The sequence below is a fragment of the Ciconia boyciana genome, chromosome 16 (genome assembly GCF_034638445.1).
Source record: "Ciconia boyciana chromosome 16, ASM3463844v1, whole genome shotgun sequence".
Classification (NCBI taxonomy): domain Eukaryota; kingdom Metazoa; phylum Chordata; class Aves; order Ciconiiformes; family Ciconiidae; genus Ciconia; species Ciconia boyciana.
The window spans coordinates 3,126,597-3,143,641 of NC_132949.1; the positions used below are offsets into that span (position 1 = coordinate 3,126,597).

Here is a 17,045-nt window from a genome sequence, read left to right on the forward strand (position 1 = left end):
CGTGTGCCGAAGAGCACCGCAGAAGGGCTGCAAGCCCAGCTCCGGAGCCAGAGCCCACCGGGGCGCTGCCCACAGACACGCAGAGGTGTTCAGGCACCTCGTCCCCGCACCCCGACTCAACACCGCCCCGAGCCACCTGCAGCAGCGACACTCGCCAGCTTCCAGCTCCTGCCAAAGGTTTTGGCCGGGTGGACTTGCCGCCCCCGGGAGAGGGGGCAAAGCCCCGCTGAAGGAGTCGAGGGGTGAGGGCAGGCGGGGGGAGCCCGCAGCCTGCCCGGGGCGAGGCGGAGGGAGGCCGGGCGGCTCCGGGCGCTGCGGAGGGGCGGGCGGCAGAGCCCGGGGCGGCTCGGCGCGGCTCGGCTCGGTCCCCGCGCCGCCTCCGCGGCAGCCTCCGCCCGGAGCCGGTCCCCTCTCCCCTGGACCCCCGCGCTCCCTTCACCCCGTGCCCCACCCCCGATCCCCCGCCCCGGCCGGTCCCCCATCCCCCGCCCGGCCCCCGAGCGCCCTGCCCGGTCCCCGCCCCGAGGTGCCCGCACCCCCCGGCTCCGCCGCTCGAGCTCCCCCGTGCGCCCTGCCCCGGGAGGCGGCGGCGGCGGCGGCGGCGGCGGCGGCCGCGGCGGCTCCCCGCGCCCGGAGCTGTCCCTCCCCGCGGCTCCCCGTTCCCCGCGCCGGCCATGCCGGGGCCGCGCCGGGACCGCCCGGCCGTCCTGCTGCTGCTCGGGGCGCTGCTGGCGGCCGACCTCTACTTCCACCTCTGGCCGCGGGCGCGGCGGGAGCTGGCGGCGGGAGCCCCGGGCTGTCCCTGCCGCCGCCGCCCCGCGCCCGCCGCCCCGCCGCCCCGCGCCCGCGCCGCCTCCGCGCTGCGGCGCCTCTTCGCCCACCCGCTGTACCGCGCCGCCGCCCCGCCGGGCCCCGCCGAGCCGCTGCTGGGCGCCCGCGAAGCCCTGCGCTACTACCGGCGGAAGGCGGCTCGCTGGAACAGGTGCGTCCCGCCGCCACGGCACCCCCTGCGCCGGTCCCCCGCCCCGGGCGCCCCCGCACAGGTACCCCCTGCGCGGGAGTCTCCTGGGCACCCCCGCCCCGGGCACCCCCTGCACGGACACCCCTCGGGCACCCCCCGCACAGGTACCCCCTGCGCGGGAGTCTCCTGGGCACCCCCGCCCCGGGCACCCCCTGCATGAGCACCCTCGCTCCGGGCGCCCCTCCCGGGCACCCCCCGCACAGGTACCCCGCAGGCACCCCCTTTTTGGGCGGCTCTCCCGGGCACCCCTGCTTAAGTAGCCCCTGCTTGGGCACACAACCCCTGGGTACCCCCCGGCATCCCCTCCCTGGCACGGCTTGTGCCCCGCTTCCTGCTTTCTGCCCCCCTGTTCTCCCCCTCACCCCCCAACAACCAGCACCCCGTGGACAGGCAGCGCTGAGCCCCAGGAGGGGTGCTTCTTGGGGTGCCTCCTGCTCTGCTGTAAGATCCCCGGGGGAGGGGAAGGGCGACGGCTGGGGCATAGGGTGAGGCCCTGCGAGCCGGGTCCTCCCAGGGGTAAGAGCCTCCTTTGCTCTGCGTTGCCTTTTCGGCTTGGGGGCAGAAAGGGAGCCAGCCCCTGCACCCACCAGCCCTCAGGAGGGGTGACAACTGGAGCCCCTGGGCTCCAGCAGCCACAGTCCCCCAGGCCAGAGCCCTGCACGTCTCGGTGTCTGCCTCCAAGCAATTACACGGTCTCCTCTGATCCCCGATAGCAGTGTCGGGGTGCTGGCTCCCCATTCAGCCCCTCTCCTGTTCCCACTGCTGACTTCTCTGCAAGAAAAGGCGCAGAGGCTTTTACTTTCGGAGAGAAAGGGACTCGGAGCTCAGAGCCCTCTTCTTGCTGCCTCTCCCAGCCCCAGCAACGGTTGCAGGAAAACTCCCCCGTCTCCGGCTCCTGGGGTGGGACTGTCACTAACGCCTGCGGCCCCTGCCCCAGGGGGGACGGTGACCCTCAGCACCAGCTCTGAGCATCGGCCGCCTGTGCACGATCCGACCACTGAGGCTTCACACCCCGGGGGCCTGAAGCCCTGATGTAACTCCCCTTGCAGGAAGGCTGGGTCCAAGCTGGAAACAGCCAGCATCCTCCAGCGTCCCCCAGCTCCTCCCTGCACCCCACCAGCTTCTTCCTTCGTGCACAAACTCGGATCCAACAGGGGCAGCCACGGTGATGTGGTGCCGAAGCAGGTCGCTGTGGTGCCTCCGCATGGAGGCTCCCAGCGTGATGAGCTCGCAGCGTTGCCTTGCTGCCCCCTTCTCGGGACGAGGACAGTGCCCACCTGCAAGGGGACGGCAGCACCTCCTGGAGACTACCTCACCTTGGAGGTGCCTGTCCCGGCACTTCCCCACTGCCCAGGTTTGGTTTCCAGCGTCAGACCCAGCCCCTGCTCCTCCCACCACCCAGATGCTGTTTGCTGAACCGCGCGGGCAGGATTACCAAGCTCCCGCTTTCTCCACTTCGAGGCGTATTCCTCTTATTTCTATGGGACTCACCCAGTCCCGGTTTCAGGCACAATTCGCAGGAGATGATGGGAAGCGATAATGGAAGGGACCAAAGAATGACCTCCATGGCCTGAGCAGCACCTGGGGCCTGGAGCCACCCCATGTGCTTGGCCAGGGTTCAGCACCCGCAAGGCTCATCCCTTGCCCGAGTCGGTCTGGAGCAGGTCAAATCCTTCTTCACATTGTTTGAAGTCTGTGGGAGGTGGATTTGGGTATCCCTGGGGACACGCGCCACGGCCAGGCTGTGCCAAAGTGCCGCGGATCCCCCTTGGGTGCATCTTCTCAGAGCTGAGCAATGCCTCCTCAAGACATCAGGATTTGGGTAGCAAGATGGATGTTTCCCAAACAAAAGCCCGGTGGGGATGGAGGATTTGAACCGAAGCAGGTCACGGCATGTACTTGATGGCTTCTTGAGCACCACCAGAAGCCCTGAGCACCTGGTGCCGAGCGCTTGCAGCAGCACTGGCATTACATCCACACCAGTCTCGCCTGCGGGACAGCCCCGGCTGTTTGGTAAGAAGTCTGCATTCCCCAACTTTATTTACTGCTTTGTTTAAACGTGCTATTTGCAACAAAGCTGTGGCTGCACGTTGCCTTTTGTTCTGAGGTTTGGTTATGATGTGGCCAGGAGGAAATGTGATGTTGTTTGCCCTTGATTGACTTCGCTTTGCACCTCTGGGAAGGAGAAGGGAGGCAGAGTATTGATTATTCCTCAGTCACTTTGAAATAAAATATATGGTGCTCATAAGCGGGTAAAGCCTTCAGAGAGCATGCACAGGCCGAGGTGACACACAACCTCTCCTGCCGTTGACGCTGCAAAGTGAATATATAATAAGACGGCACTTGTCAGGGTTGATGTGTTTCATAAGACCATTAATTTGCTGTGGGCATGGAGGAATTTCTGCCTCACTAGAACTAGAACGCACTGCAGAGCCCGTATCCTCCCCAACGTGGTCAGTGAAAGAGCTGTCCCTCTGTTTGCTGAGAGCGAAGGGCCGTGTCCTCTCTGGGACCCAGGAACCCATGGCTTTCTCTCCCAATCCATAGGTTTAGCAAAGCTGCTGCTGTTGAGGACTGAAGATGGTGCTGCGGGAGCAAGGTCCACACCAGCTCTCACCGAGGTGTGACCACATCCACTACCAGGCGGAAGAGGGTCAGAGCTGAGTGTCCATGGGCCATCCCCTCCTCGGCTTGACTGGGCGACAGGGCACGTTTCTGCGTCACGCGTAGGTCTGACTGTTGGCAAAGCAGCTTTCAGAGTGGCAGGATGCTCCTCTTGAGTGGAACAAGTTGTAGCTTAACCCTGTACCTACAGCACAGCATGCCTGTCTTCATTTCAGCGGCCAGAGGGACATCAGCTGTACTGGGACTCTCTGCCAGCTCATGGAGTGGCCCCAGGATACAGCCCATTTCGGATACCCACGGCCAGGGGAGCACAGCAACGCGTCTCCTACCTCCACAGTGCTCGTTGCGTGCTGGCTGCTGCCCATCACCGTGCTTTTCTCCGACACTTCAATCAGGACCGGGAGTTTGATTGCAGGATACAGAACCAGCTGGAGAGACTGATGGGGATGCAGGAAGGAAACAGCAAAAAAAACATCCACACCTCTTCAAAACCAAAAAAAAAACCCTCAAAAACTCCGGAGTTTATTTTTATCCTTGAAGGAGCAGCTTCAAAACCCCAAACTCTGTAACCAGCTCGGTGCTGGGGAAGGCATGGGGCGAGCAGACACCAGTGCCCTGTGCCCAGCTGTGCAGACACCCCACGCTGTGCCCCTCGCAGCCCAGCAGCAAGCTGGCTGAGCAGAGAGCTAGGGCAACCCCGGGGCTATTTATAGCAAGTTAGAAATGCACCCGGTTTTTATATCATTATGTCTTTTGCAGAGCTCTGTTCTTACAGGGAAATATTTCAGGAATCCTGAAGGAAACAGGGAGGCAGAGGGAGCTGTATTTTGGTTTAAAGGCTGGAAAGGGACTCGCTGGCCCTGCAGCAGCTCACCCGGGGCAGGGACCATGCGGGTGCTGGGCTGGGAAGCAGCCGCCGGCTGGGAACTGCCTCCCCTTGCATAACCACTGCATTTTTTTCCCCATCAGTAATCTATTGCTCACTGCCACCCCAGGGGGAGGAACAGCTTGTGTGTATGGGAGGCAGGAGAGCAAATATGGTAAAATATTTGGGCAGCTTCCCTAGGGAAAAATCCTGAGTCATTCTTCTAAATTACACTGGGGGCTTTATTGTCCCTGGCCACGGTGGGGCATTAAGGTTGTGCTTCAAAGACTTGTTCACGCAAGACCTGGTGCACGGCAGCGCGCTGGAAGGTCGAGGCACATCCACTGGAGCCGACAGCATCCCAGGACCAGATCCTCATGCACAGCCTGCCAGCAAAACCCACCGACAAGTCTTAGCATGCTCCCGTGTCCGCCTCCTCCCAGCTCAGGAAGAGCTTCTGCCTCCTTTGCAGATGGCCTGAGCAAAGAGATGTCCCCAAAAAGCCCTGTCTCTGCAGAGCGGCTGGCGTGGGGCCAGGCGAGACCCCACCAGCAGCACACCCTCCTCCCCTCGGGCGCTGGGCTGCAGATCACCCGAGCTTCCTTGCTAAACCAGATCAACGGAGAAACGCTCCGACACCCTTATTCCTGACCCCTGCCAGTCCCCTGCACGGGGACTTGGCACTGTGGCTGACCTGATCCAACTGAAGGGCAAACAAACTGGGAGAGGGAACGGGCTGCTCTGACCTGCAGATATGCCCTGTCGCTCCGTTTCCTAGATTTCTCCCAGGGCATTACCGAAACGTGTCCCTCACCCTCAGGAGGGTTCACCCTTTGCTCATGGTCAGACTGGACTAACCACACCGTTTAGCCTGCTTGGAAGGAGAAGGATGATGGAAAAAAAAAACAACCAAAACCCATTGCTTTCCTGCTGGTGTGAAGAAAAGAAAACAGCAACACCCAGGAGGCAGAGCCCTTTCCAGCTGCCAGTGCCAGCTTCTTGGCCGATAAGTGCCTCGGTGCTCAGTCAGCACCCGCTTGCTGCAGCCACCACCATGAGCCATGCAGCACGGCAAACTCCGGCAGGGCCCACGGCACGCTCCCCTCTCCCACTGAGCTTGAAAAGCGTGGGCATCCGGCCTCCCTCTCCTCGCCACTTTTAGTTTTGCTTGCATTGGGAAAAACCTAAAAAAATAGGAAAAATTATGAAAAACTAAAGGCAGGCAGGGAAAAGTCACTTTTCATCTTTTGTGTTTCCCAGAGCGTGTTTTGCTAAGGGTCTGGATTGGGTCTAGCGAGGCGCATGCCAGCCGCTCCATCCCAGCCGTGGTTAATGCCCCACTCGTTATCAGCCCCCAGCTCCTGTTTTCTTTCACGGATGTATCTTGGCACTTTCAGTGCAAACTGAACTTCGTTTTCCCTTTATCAGGACTGGCTACTTTGTACATGGCTTGCTGGTGTTAATGAGAAACTAACGCTCTGCCCTCCACTGGGTGGAATAAGCGACCTCTCGATTGCAGTTTAGCAAAGCGTGGGTCCCTGCCGCAGAGGTCTCAAGGTTGAGGAAAATGCTGATTGAGCGGGGAGATGTCTTCGGGTTATTATTGGACCTGGGAAGCCTGTTTGGCTCCGCACTGACCAAAAAAGGGTTGGGTTCAACCTTGATTTTAAGAGGAGATGGGCAGGACGCTGCCAGACAGCCTCACCGCATCCCTGCTCGCGGGACCGAGGGCTGTGAATCTGGTCACAGAGACAATTTGTGGCTCTAACTTGGTTAATTTTTTTTCCCCTGTCTGGGACCTCCGGCTTCAGGAAAAAACTCTGTCAGAGATGTAATGACCATAAAGAAAGTCCTCTGCGGAGGCTCACTCGGACAAGACCCTGTTGTTCTCCTGGGCTCTCCAGACACCTCACTGAGCAGTTAGGACCCAAGTTACCCGCTGTCACATCACATCCCCTCCCCGAGTCTGGCCTGGAGCCTGCAGTCCCTCCAGGAAGCACTTCATCCATCACATAGGCCAGCTCTTGTGTTGCTGGAGATGCGGTTTAGCTCCAGCCGTGCCCTGACACCCCTCCCGGTCCTGATGGGGTGAGGAGACGACTACAGAGTCCCTTGTGTTCCTGCTTGGGGCTGCTTTCCCAGGGCTTTGCAGAGGGAAGACGGCGGCACAATTTGTGAGACCTTTGACCATTTCAGTCATTGCTCCCTGCCTCAGTTTCCACTCGGGTAGCACCCAGAGTCCTTATCCACCCCATGCCCCCCAGCTCTGCTCCCCAGCACCCTCCCCGCTCCCCAACAGCCTCTGGGCTCGGAGCAGTAAGGGTTTCCATCCCGGGCCTCATCCTCATCACCCCATAACGCTCTCTTCCAGGCGACACAAGCTTTACAGGGAGGAGCTGAACCTAACCTCCCCGGCGGCCCCGCTGCCGCTCCGGCCGGAGGCCAGCTGGCTCCAGTTCCACCTGGGCATCAGCCGGGACGGGCTCTACCCGCGCTCCAGCCCCACCGTCAACAGGCTCCTGCGGGACATGCAAGACCTCACCACTATCAGTGCCGGTAAGCACCCTCCTGCGGTGGGGATGGGGCCGGGGCCGTTGGCAGCTGCACGGGGCTGGGGGGCTCCAGCCCCCCCAGGTCACTTCTGCAAACAAGGCAGGGGCTGTCGCTCACCAGAGGAAGCCCCGAGGCCTGTGCCGGCTTCCCGGCAGGTTTTGTGCTGTGCAGTTGCTGTGCCCTTACCTCGAGACGGGAGGAAGGACTTGGCTGTAGCCCTTGATGCAGCATTTTTTGGTGCCAGCCATGCCGGGGACCCGTCGCACAGCAATTTAATCCCGACAGGCTACCTCAGCCCCTCCCGAGGAGACTGCACCCCTCGCTATGCACCGATGGTAGCAGGGCTGCCAGGCTGGGGCAGCACTGGCAGGCAGGGACAGGCAGGGACAGGCAGGCAGTGCCCCCCTGCATGCCCCATGCTGGGACGGGGGTCAGCAGCAAGAGACGGAGCCCAGCAGGGTCTCACCGCTCCTCCTGCCCTTGCAGACTACAGCCAGGACGAGAAAGCGCTGCTGGGAGCCTGCGACTGCAGCCAAAGTGAGTGCGATGCTTTGGGTCCCCGCTCTCCCCCTGCACGCCATCGCTTCAGCTGGCCCCGATCCCCAGCTCCTCCATCCTAACCTCAGCAAGGGAAACGTAAAGCCAGGCAATGGCAGGCCCTCCTCCCTCCAGTTAAACCCTGCCACCCCAGCAGAGGCTGGGATGTGGGTGCCAGGACACCAGTAAACCACTGGTTTCTACTGGGGGGAGGAAAAGGTCCCCAAGAGGACGTAACAAATCGCTGTTGGGAGAAGTGCTGGAGGGAAATCTCCTCTATGGCACAGGGGAGAGGGAGAGAGAGGAATACTAACTGCAGAAGCAGAGGGGAGCAGCTGGAAGGAGCAATGGGATGCACTCACTAGGGTGGAAAGTCAAATTGTGCCGGTGTGCGTAACCGGTGCTTCACCACGCACTGGGGAGGCTTTGCAGGCGGCTAACGTCCCGTTTCCTCCCCAAGTTGTGAAGCCCAGCGGCGTGCACCTGAAGCTGGTCCTCAGGTTCCAGGATTTTGGGAAAGCCATGTTCAAGCCCATGAGGTAAGGCATGCCGGCAGAGCCCCCACCGAGCCCCCCGCTGCCCCGCGTAGCCACGAACCGAGGAGCCCCGCAGCGAGGGGTGCGAGCATCCTCGGCAAGGACAGGCACACCACAGCCGCGTCTTTCCTCTCCTGCGCTCAGCTACCTTGACAGCTGAAAAGGTTTAATTATTATTGGCTGCTTGCACCGTCCCAGAGCTGCACGCGGATAAACGCCGGTGTTCCCACACTGCTTATTGACGTTGGAAATTTCTCGGTTCATAGATGCCAGGCGGTGAAGGACCTTGGGGCACTTTGCTGTTAGGGACTGCCCATTTCTTCCTCTTCCCCAGGTGACTTTGTGTTTTACCTTGTTTCTCCTTGGATTCCCTGGAGTATTTCCAAGAAATGGCCATCAGTCCCCGTCACCTCAAGCAGGAGTATTAAATTGCTTCTGCACTTATTTCTAGCCCCTTGGGACTCTTCACATTTATTCTCCCTCACTTTCCTTTCTGTGCACAGGCAGGGCAGCTAGCAGCACACCGACTGTGGTGGTTTGCTCATCCAGAAAGCAGCCAGCTCCTCTCCTGTTGGCTTCCATCCACCTCTGCCCAGGGCCCGGGAGGGGAAGGAAAGCGTCCGTGCACTCAGCTGAGCCAGGAGGGCTCAGCAATGCCTGTGGGCTTTCCTGCGATACGTGACTGCTTGGGAGGCTACGTGTGCAAATTCACATGCTATACATATTGGGGCACTGTGTGACAGCCAGAAAATGAAATTAAATAAGCTGGTGTTCCCATCTCAGGGATATGAGAGCATCAAACCTGACCTCTTCTCTCCCCACGGGGACATCAGAAGTGCAGCATGGCCTCTAGCATCCCCTGACGTTATACCCACTCAAAACGCTGTCCTAAGTGGGTCTAAACTCTGGCACAAAAGGTTTCAAAGCCCAGTCAGCCCTTCTGCCTCCCTCGCCCACCCGGCACCGAGACAGGGCGCAAGTGCTGCTCCCTGGCACGGCGGGTTGGTCCCAGCTCAGCACCGGGCACTTTGGGTCCTGGCCGGGGCACCAGGTACTGCAGCTCTGCCCGGTGGCGCAGGGACCAGTGTGGCCACACGCCGGCTGTCCCCGAGCACGCCAGCCGTCCCTGGGTGCGCTGTCCTTGTGCCACCGCTCTGTGCCCAGGCTGCCTCCAGCTGCCCGCACTGGTGCCTGCCTGCCCTGCCCAGTTAGATTAACCCCCTTGATCTCTCCCAGGCAGAAACGCGAGGAAGAGACTCCCGAGGACTTTTTCTACTTCGTTGACTTCCAGCGGCACAACGCGGAGATCGCCGCCTTCCACCTGGACAGGTAGGGGCCTGCCACAGCCCCTGCCTCCTCCAGCTGCCAGCGCCCAGTCCTCTGCCCACAGAGAGCTTGGGCACGAGAAAAGCCACGCTGGGTCCCGCAGAGCTGCTTGGCCTTAGATAAGCAATTGCTTTGCAGCACCCTTTTGGGAGCTGCTGCATTACTTGCGGATGGGGTGGCTCTGGCTCTCGTCTGAAGCCCAGGAGTCAGCTTTGCCTCGGCCCCTGCACAGGAACAGGCTGGCAGATGAAGTCCCAGTTGCAAATGGGTCAGGTATTTGTCACACGGCCACATGCACGTGGTCCCTCCCATGCATTGAAGTGCAAAGATGAGCTCTGGGCGCAGCCTGGATCCCCTCCCGGTGCGGGAGTCACACGCTCAATCAGCAATCAAGGCGTGTTTTGGATTGACATAAACTGCCGTGATGCAGTTTCAAGCCCGCAGCTAATGAGCAATTAACCTGACACCCCTTTCCATCAGGCTTTGTATTTAATAAAATCAAAAATACCCTTATTAGAAGAGGAGGGCAGCAGCCGCCTTCCCCTCAGCGGGCTGAGTGTTGACCATCAAGGGGAAGCGATCCCTGATGATGATTGTGGATGGGGATCTCCAGTTCCCAAACCCAACTTATAAGCAGGACGAGGCTGTAAGTCCCGTAGCTCAAACTCTGAGTGAGGGAATGAAGAGAGCTGAATTCCCTTTCCAGCTCTGCCCCTACATCACCGCAGTGACTCTGCTTGACTCAGCTACCATCAGCTTGCCTCTCTGCAGCCCAGCTCCACTGCCAGAAAAATGAGGCTGGACTGCTTTTCTGAAGTGCTTTGTGGTTTTTAGAGCTGAAAGATGCTAGATGAAAGAAATGATTTTTTTTTTTTCTTTAAACATTGCTCAATAAGTAATAAGCTAAATCCTGTTTTGTGCCTGATTCTCAGAAGCAGAGGGCATTATCCACGGAGCAAAGCACAGCATTAGCCGGTTCACCCCGTGTTACTGACTCAGCAATCGACAGCGGCCTTCCATTCACTGACATGAATGCCTGCCTGCCCCAGGCCCTGATTTTTTTAAGAATATTAGGGATTAAGCAGCTGGGCATGAGTGCCTCCGAGTGGGGTGATCCCTCCTCACCTCCCGCTGTCTCAGCCATGGTGTACCAGGTTCAACGCATCTTCTCGGTGCGTCAAACCCAACATCGTAGAAGGGTCTGCAGGGCTGTTCTGCCTCCTGAAGGACCCAGCTTGCATGCAAGGGGATGGGAGAAACTGGTTAGGCAAAAAGACATGAATCCTGGAGAACATCCAGATTGTTCCAGGCAGCAGCTATTAAAATACCAAAATCCAAACTCAGCTGCATTTTGGTCCACAGGGTAAAATGATCCTGGCTATTTTCTAGAAAGAAGCTGGGAGAAAAAAAAAATCCACGTGGGTGCAGTCATCAAGAGGCCCCTGGTTTACCAACAGAAGGGACGAGGGCAGCATCTGCCGTCCCACGTGGCCGTCCTGTGCAGTAACGTCTCTTTGCACCGCAGGCTCTGAGCTGCTGTCCCTTTTGTGCAGGATCCTGGATTTCCGGAGGGTGCCACCCACAGTTGGGAGGTTGATCAATGTCACCAAGGAGATCCTGGAGGTCACCAAGAATGAGATCCTGCAGAGCGTCTTTTTTGTCTCACCAGGTAGGCGAACGCTTGGCTGCCGCGAGCTGGGATCAGACATGTTGGTCCATGGTGGGTGGAAGGGCAGGGTCTGCATGCAAAAGGGGCCTTGGGTTGTTGAGCAGAAATCAAATTCTTGGGTGAAACAGATGTGCAAAGACATGGTTACAGCAGAGGTGTCCCTCAGCCTCCAGCTGGAACCATCTGCCAGATCTACTCGCCTGCCCAGTTTTCCCCAACCTTTCCTCTAGCACGGGATCAGGTCTGTCCATCAGCCAAAATCCAGGTATCCTCCATCAACCCTGCCAAATGGCAGTTTCACATCCATGATGTGATTACATATGCCACGGTATACGCAGTCACCGTCACGGGATGCAGAAGAGGCCAGTCTAGGCTACCTTGCAGCCTCCTGCAGATCGTAGCTCCTTTCCCCGGTTCTCCTCTCTCTTCTCCCAGCCAGCAACGTGTGCTTCTTTGCCAAGTGCCCGTACATGTGCAAGACTGAGTACGCGGTGTGTGGGAACCCTCACCTCCTGGAAGGGTCCCTCTCCGCCTTCCTGCCGTCCCTCAACCTGGCGCCACGACTCTCCATCCCAAACCCGTGGATCCGGTCCTACTCATTTGATGGAAAAGAGGAGTAAGTGGGTAAATGATGCTGCTTGCCGTATCTGCATTGCAGGGAGCAGGCGGGAAGGGTACAGACACACAGACATATGTACAGAAATTGTACATCCAGGCAAAGGAAGGCCAGGGTTCAGAGATTGCCCATAATTAGTCTAATAACTCTTAATGCCTGGGCATTGACTGCATTTGACTTCCAGTCTCCTGCCATGCGCAAGGAGAGAGATTTAAGTCCTCCTCCTCTCCGTCTCCACACGGGAGACTGGCTTTGGGGTGCTGTTGGCACACGGCAGCAGCAACTTCTGAGTGCATCTCCCTCTTCTCCTCCATCTCCTGCAGGTGGGAAGTGAATCCGCTCTACTGCAACACGGTGAGGGAGATCTACCCCTACAGCAATGGCAACCGGCTGCTTAACATCGTTGACATGGCCATATTTGACTTCCTAATAGGTATGATGAAGGGGGGAAATAACGTTCCCTCCTTCCATGAGGGCCTTCAGCATCAGTCTGTCTGCCCTCCCACGCCATGGTGTTTCTCAAAGCCATCCCGTCTGCTCCAGAGCCATGCTGTCTCCCCCGGGCCAGCACAACCCCTCCTGATGTGTGGGCGAGGGGCAGCCCCCAGGCCCACCCCAGCCCACTCCCCAGGGGGTCCAGCAAGACGAAAGCAGCAGCTCTGAGCATCTTAGACGCTTCCAGCAAGGCAATAAGTATTTCATGCAGACCTGAAAGAAAACGTAGGATAGTTCAGAAAATTACTTGGTCACATGCAAGGGAAACTCTGTTCCTCTGTCTGCCCTTTACCAGGGAACATGGACCGTCACCACTATGAAATGTTCACCAAGTTTGGGGATGACGGCTTCCTCTTACATCTGGACAACGCCAGAGGGTGAGGCTGGGGGAGGACTTGGGGGAGGTGGGGAAGGGGGAGGACAGGCACTGAGGCTCTGCACTCTCTGCTTACCCCCCCAGGTTCGGGCGGCATTCCCATGATGAAACCTCCATCCTGGCCCCGCTCTCCCAGTGTTGCATGTAAGTGCCAGCTTCCTCTTCCTTCCCAGACACATTCGCGTTCCCACTGTAAGGGACTGGCAGCGCTTGCTGATGGAAGTCACCCAGGCCTGGCTCCATCCAGCAGGATGGAGAGATGGAGAGACCCCCTGCTAATCCCAGCCAAGGCGGCAGGCCAGACACTGGAGCATGGGAATCACGAGTTGTCCCTGAAACAGGGATTAAGCTTTTATATCAGTTGAGTATTAAGCTCTGTTGTGCTGCAGCCTGCTACGGGGTCATAAAACTATCCTTCCCCGTTGAAGCTGAAAGGCCTTGCAAGCGTAAAAGCTTTCACCAACAGACCAGGAGACACTGTTCATTGGATCAAACCCTTCCAGAAGGGTCTCCTAGCATTTCCCAGCCCATCGAGATGAGGTGCTATCAGCCCCATTCATCTGACGTGAAGCTCAGAAATCTCCATCCAAAAGCCTGGTAGAACTGTAATACAGCTAATCAGGTTTCTTCTTCCCATGGCATTAAGCAGAAGCTCATAAATTTTACTGTTTGAATCCTATCTTCTCCCTTTATTAATTCACATAAATCATCAGCTGAAAGTTAAATTTAAGAGACAGAAAAAGCTGCTCTTCCCTGTGGTTTCTCTTTAGGAGATGCCTAACCCATTTCCTCGCTGTACCTGCTCCATCTCAGCCTCGGGGTGTTAACTGCACTCTCTCCCCATACACTTGTGTTACTGGATCGAATTTTAAGAACTGTTATTTGCACCCAGTGAGTCTTTTTCATTTATAATTGCAGGCTTGCAGTGAATCCTTCTCACAAACTCCTATTTTGTGCGGTTTAAATTAACTCTGCCTCTTAATTTGACGTGTATACAGTAAGATCCACAGGTCAGATCCTTCCTGTTCTTCCAGATCCACCTCCCAGAAGCTCTTCTTAATTTAGTTCACCTTGTAAAAGACAGTGGTAAGACCACCTGCAAGTCACACCTTGTAATAAGCCAACTAGGGCCAAGAACAGCATAAAGGCAACACATGCTGCCTGAGGGAGACACACAAAACTTCATTTCCCACAACAGCCAATCCATTTGGAGTGGAGGAGCATCTAAAAACACTTGGAAAGGAAATAAAAGGTTTCTTTGAGTAAGTACAGAGGCCACAGGTTGCAGCCTGTCCTGACCAACTAGCTGGACTCAGCCCACCGAGTCACCTCCTTGTTCCTACGTGAAGTCGAGCCATGCACACCTAAGCAGGAGCAAAGTCCTCCAGCCCCTCCAGACAAGAGGGACCACTCAGACCACAGGGATGCTGAATAACAGGCTGCTCCCTTCCCTGTTAAACCCGTTCATCTCGTTCCCAGCTGAGTTCTTCTCTGTCTTCCAGCAAATTTAAGTCTTCTCGTATTTTTAGCTACCTTTCATAGCTCCCACACCGGTCCTTGACCCACATGTTGAAGTCTGCTGCTCTCCTCTCCCAGCCTTGCTCCAAGTACAGTAAATGGCACAAATACAGCCATGCAGTAAGAGATGGTTCTTTTCCTGAAAGGGTCAAAACCCTCAACACGGCAGAGATAGGCCTGAAAACAGCCCCCAGTTAACCTGGCTGATGTGTCTTCTTGGCTGATGAAGTCCCTAGAAGGCTCTGGGTCGAATCTTCAACAATTCAGTACAACAGTGGGGTTACAACTGCCCTGTGGGAGAAGAGCAGGGCCGGTGGCAGGATTTCCATCTCACGCTCCTTTCCGTATTCCGCCTGTTTCTTATGTAACTGTGACAGCATTAAATAAGCCATTCTCCACGGGGTCAGACTATCCCACTCTCCACCTCCAAGCCCCATCGCTGCTCGGACCAGAGCAAACACAGCTGGTGTTTACCCACAGCAGCTCCTCAGAGTCACCCCTTGCCTAGGAGGAGAGTGCACGCACCCTCGTTTGCTGCAGTTCGCGTCTGCTCTGTCTAAGGCTTTCTCTGGCAGCAGCAGCAGAACCCCACAGCCATGCTCCGGCAGCGATTTAAAGCCTCATTGCCAGCCTTAGCACTTGATCAACCAATTTATTTTTTTTTTCAGGAATATTAATGCAAGCCTGGCAGCGGGCAGCCAGGACAACAGCCACAGTTTAAGTCGCCTGCCCCGGTGCCGGCACTGTGCAGGAGGCAGCTGGTCACGGCACCTTTCTCCCTCCCTTGTGCAGTGCAACAGGCATCACTGACCAGAGACACACAACCTCGCTCGGCTGCTCCAGGGCACTGCGAGCTCCTGGTGCCATTCAGCCACTGCTCGGCCAGGCACAGCAGCAGCAGCAAGCCTTTCCCCTGGCATCCGACCAGCATGTCACCTATTAGAGTTGCAGAGAGCCAGATCACTGTTCCTGATCGATGCCCTGGGTAAATAACAGGCGTACAAAGGCAAATTCTGGAGCTGGTTAAAATGTTTCTGACTACACCTTTTTCCATCTGAAAATTCTGGCTCAGTTAAATGGGAATGGCTCCACGGACTGCTTTGTTTCCAAAATTTAAAGGGCAATAATTAAAACCACTGATTAATTTCAGTATTAGAGATGCTGAAGTCAAAATGCTTTTGCTGGTGATTAAACAAATTATTTCAGAATACTTTGTTTCGTTCCCAGAAATGTTCCAAGATTATAGCTTTTCATCCCACTTTCTGTCAAAGGGAAATAATATTTAAATCTCAGTACTTCTTAAGGTAAAAAGTCACAGTTAAATCAGTTCCAGGAAATATTCCCTCTTTTTGCTCAGAGTTTTGACAGAAGATTTTTTTCTCGTTCATGCCTCTTTGTTTTACCTCCCCCTCTGCCCCCACCCCATAAATGTCATCCTTGGGAACATGGCACCACCCTGCAGTAATCTGGGGAACTGGGTCATCTCTGACTCAGAGGAAAAACACTCATTACTGAGAACTTCTATAATTATTTTCTTTCTGATGATAGAAATCTGCAGTATAAATACTCTGCAGTCTGGAAAAACAAAGGAAGAAGCAGAGGTTCCTGCAAAAATTTTCATTTTCTTCAGAAAGGGAAAGCTTTTGTTCCAAAGTTCTTTGTCAAATCTTCACCCATCTCTGCCCTCCCTCCTTCCCCTACTACCAAGGGGCTCAGAGAGCTGGTTCTTGCTAGGATGCAGCAAGAATTTTGCATTAAGATGTCCGATTTCTTTTTTTCCAGAATAAAGAGGACAACGTTATTACGACTCCAGCTCTTAGCTGAGCCCGAATATCAGCTCAGCGACGTGATGAGGGAATCCCTCCTGCAGGACCGCCTGGCACCTGTCCTCACCGAACCCCATCTCTTGGCTTTAGACAGACGGTTACAGCTTATCCTGAAAGCTGTGAGGAAATGCATAGACACATACGGAGAAGCCAAGGTGGTGGCCAACGACACCACACAGCCCGAGGCTCCTGCGTCTGACAGAGCGAAGCTGACCACTTAAACAGTCCTTAACTCATGTTCAGAGGTGGGGAAAACCCCTGCAAGGCAAGTGTTTTAATAGCTGGTAATGTCCATCTACAAACGTTTGTGGAGACTGAGAGGGGGAAACTCTTCAGAAGATCTTCAAGAATCAGACTGGGCTTCTATGCTGGGTACTCAACCAAAGCTGCTGTGCTTGGCCAGCGTGTTGGTAAGTTGTGGTCTGACTGCAGCAGACCTTTACACCCTGAACACCAGCTCTCTGGTGGAAAAGCAGTGATCTCCTGTTCTGTAGCTGGTCGTGCCCTTGGGAGGCAGGGGAACACACGGCCATTGGTTTGCTCAACCTGCGCGGGATCTCGGTCTTGCTAGTGAAGGACACAAACTAGATCCAAGGATGAGGCTTGAATAAAGAAATGCCAAGAGCATTTTCCTCTTATTAAGTCTCTGTTCTGTAATCAAGACTGTGTATTTGAGAAAAGAGCAATCTTACTTCACAAGGGCAATACCTGCCACTGAGACAAGATAGCGCGTTGATGCGGCATGGCCAGACTGAAGAGCATCTGCACAGTATTCACCATCAAGCCTGTCCGTTGCCTCTTGGTCTCTTCAAGAGTGATCAACCCATCCACTCCAATCTGTGCATGTTGCTCAAAAGCCCACTGCCTCACAGGGCAGTAAAACCACTTCTACTTTTACCTGCCTCATGGGTGGAAGAGCCAGTCTGGGTTATAAGAGAAAGGCAGGTACGTGTTGCCTTTGACCCCAAGGAAAAAAACAAAATAAACCAAACTGCTCAGAGGCATAGGACTGTATTTACAATTCAAGAAGCCACCCATTTCTGGTGAAAACATTTTGCCAAAGTGGGGGGATCTATCTCAGG

The 17,045-nt window shown here is 56.2% G+C and overlaps 1 protein-coding gene across 2 annotated transcripts; it reads left to right on the forward strand.

Moving 5' to 3' along the window:
- The first annotated feature begins 542 nt into the window (after nucleotides 1-542).
- Nucleotides 543-16,601, forward strand: FAM20A (FAM20A golgi associated secretory pathway pseudokinase). Of its 2 annotated transcripts, XM_072880675.1 has the most exons (12): nucleotides 543-982; nucleotides 6,883-7,067; nucleotides 7,551-7,601; nucleotides 8,062-8,140; nucleotides 9,374-9,466; nucleotides 11,017-11,132; nucleotides 11,299-11,397; nucleotides 11,568-11,748; nucleotides 12,072-12,181; nucleotides 12,539-12,620; nucleotides 12,704-12,763; nucleotides 15,920-16,601. In XM_072880675.1, exons 1-12 carry the CDS (start codon nucleotides 675-677, stop codon nucleotides 16,182-16,184), a joined length of 1,629 nt encoding a protein of 542 aa, XP_072736776.1. In that variant the 5' UTR covers nucleotides 543-674; the 3' UTR covers nucleotides 16,185-16,601. The 2 variants fall into 2 exon arrangements, with proteins under 2 accessions (XP_072736776.1, XP_072736777.1); XM_072880676.1 differs by lacking the exon at nucleotides 11,299-11,397 and having other exon boundaries at nucleotides 545-982.
- Nucleotides 16,602-17,045: the final 444 nt, after the last annotated feature.

What these genes read in the sequence shown, in the direction of transcription:
- FAM20A (XM_072880675.1), top strand. Translation starts at nt 675, where the DNA reads ATGCCGGGGCCGCGCCGGGACCGCCCGGCCGTCCTGCTGCTGCTCGGG. An exon ending in CCTCACCACTATCAGTGCCG is followed by an intron (nt 7,068 to 7,550) that starts GTAAGCACCCTC and finishes CTGCCCTTGCAG; the next exon opens with ACTACAGCCAGGACGAGAAA. An exon ending in GCCGCCTTCCACCTGGACAG is followed by an intron (nt 9,467 to 11,016) that starts GTAGGGGCCTGC and finishes CCTTTTGTGCAG; the next exon opens with GATCCTGGATTTCCGGAGGG.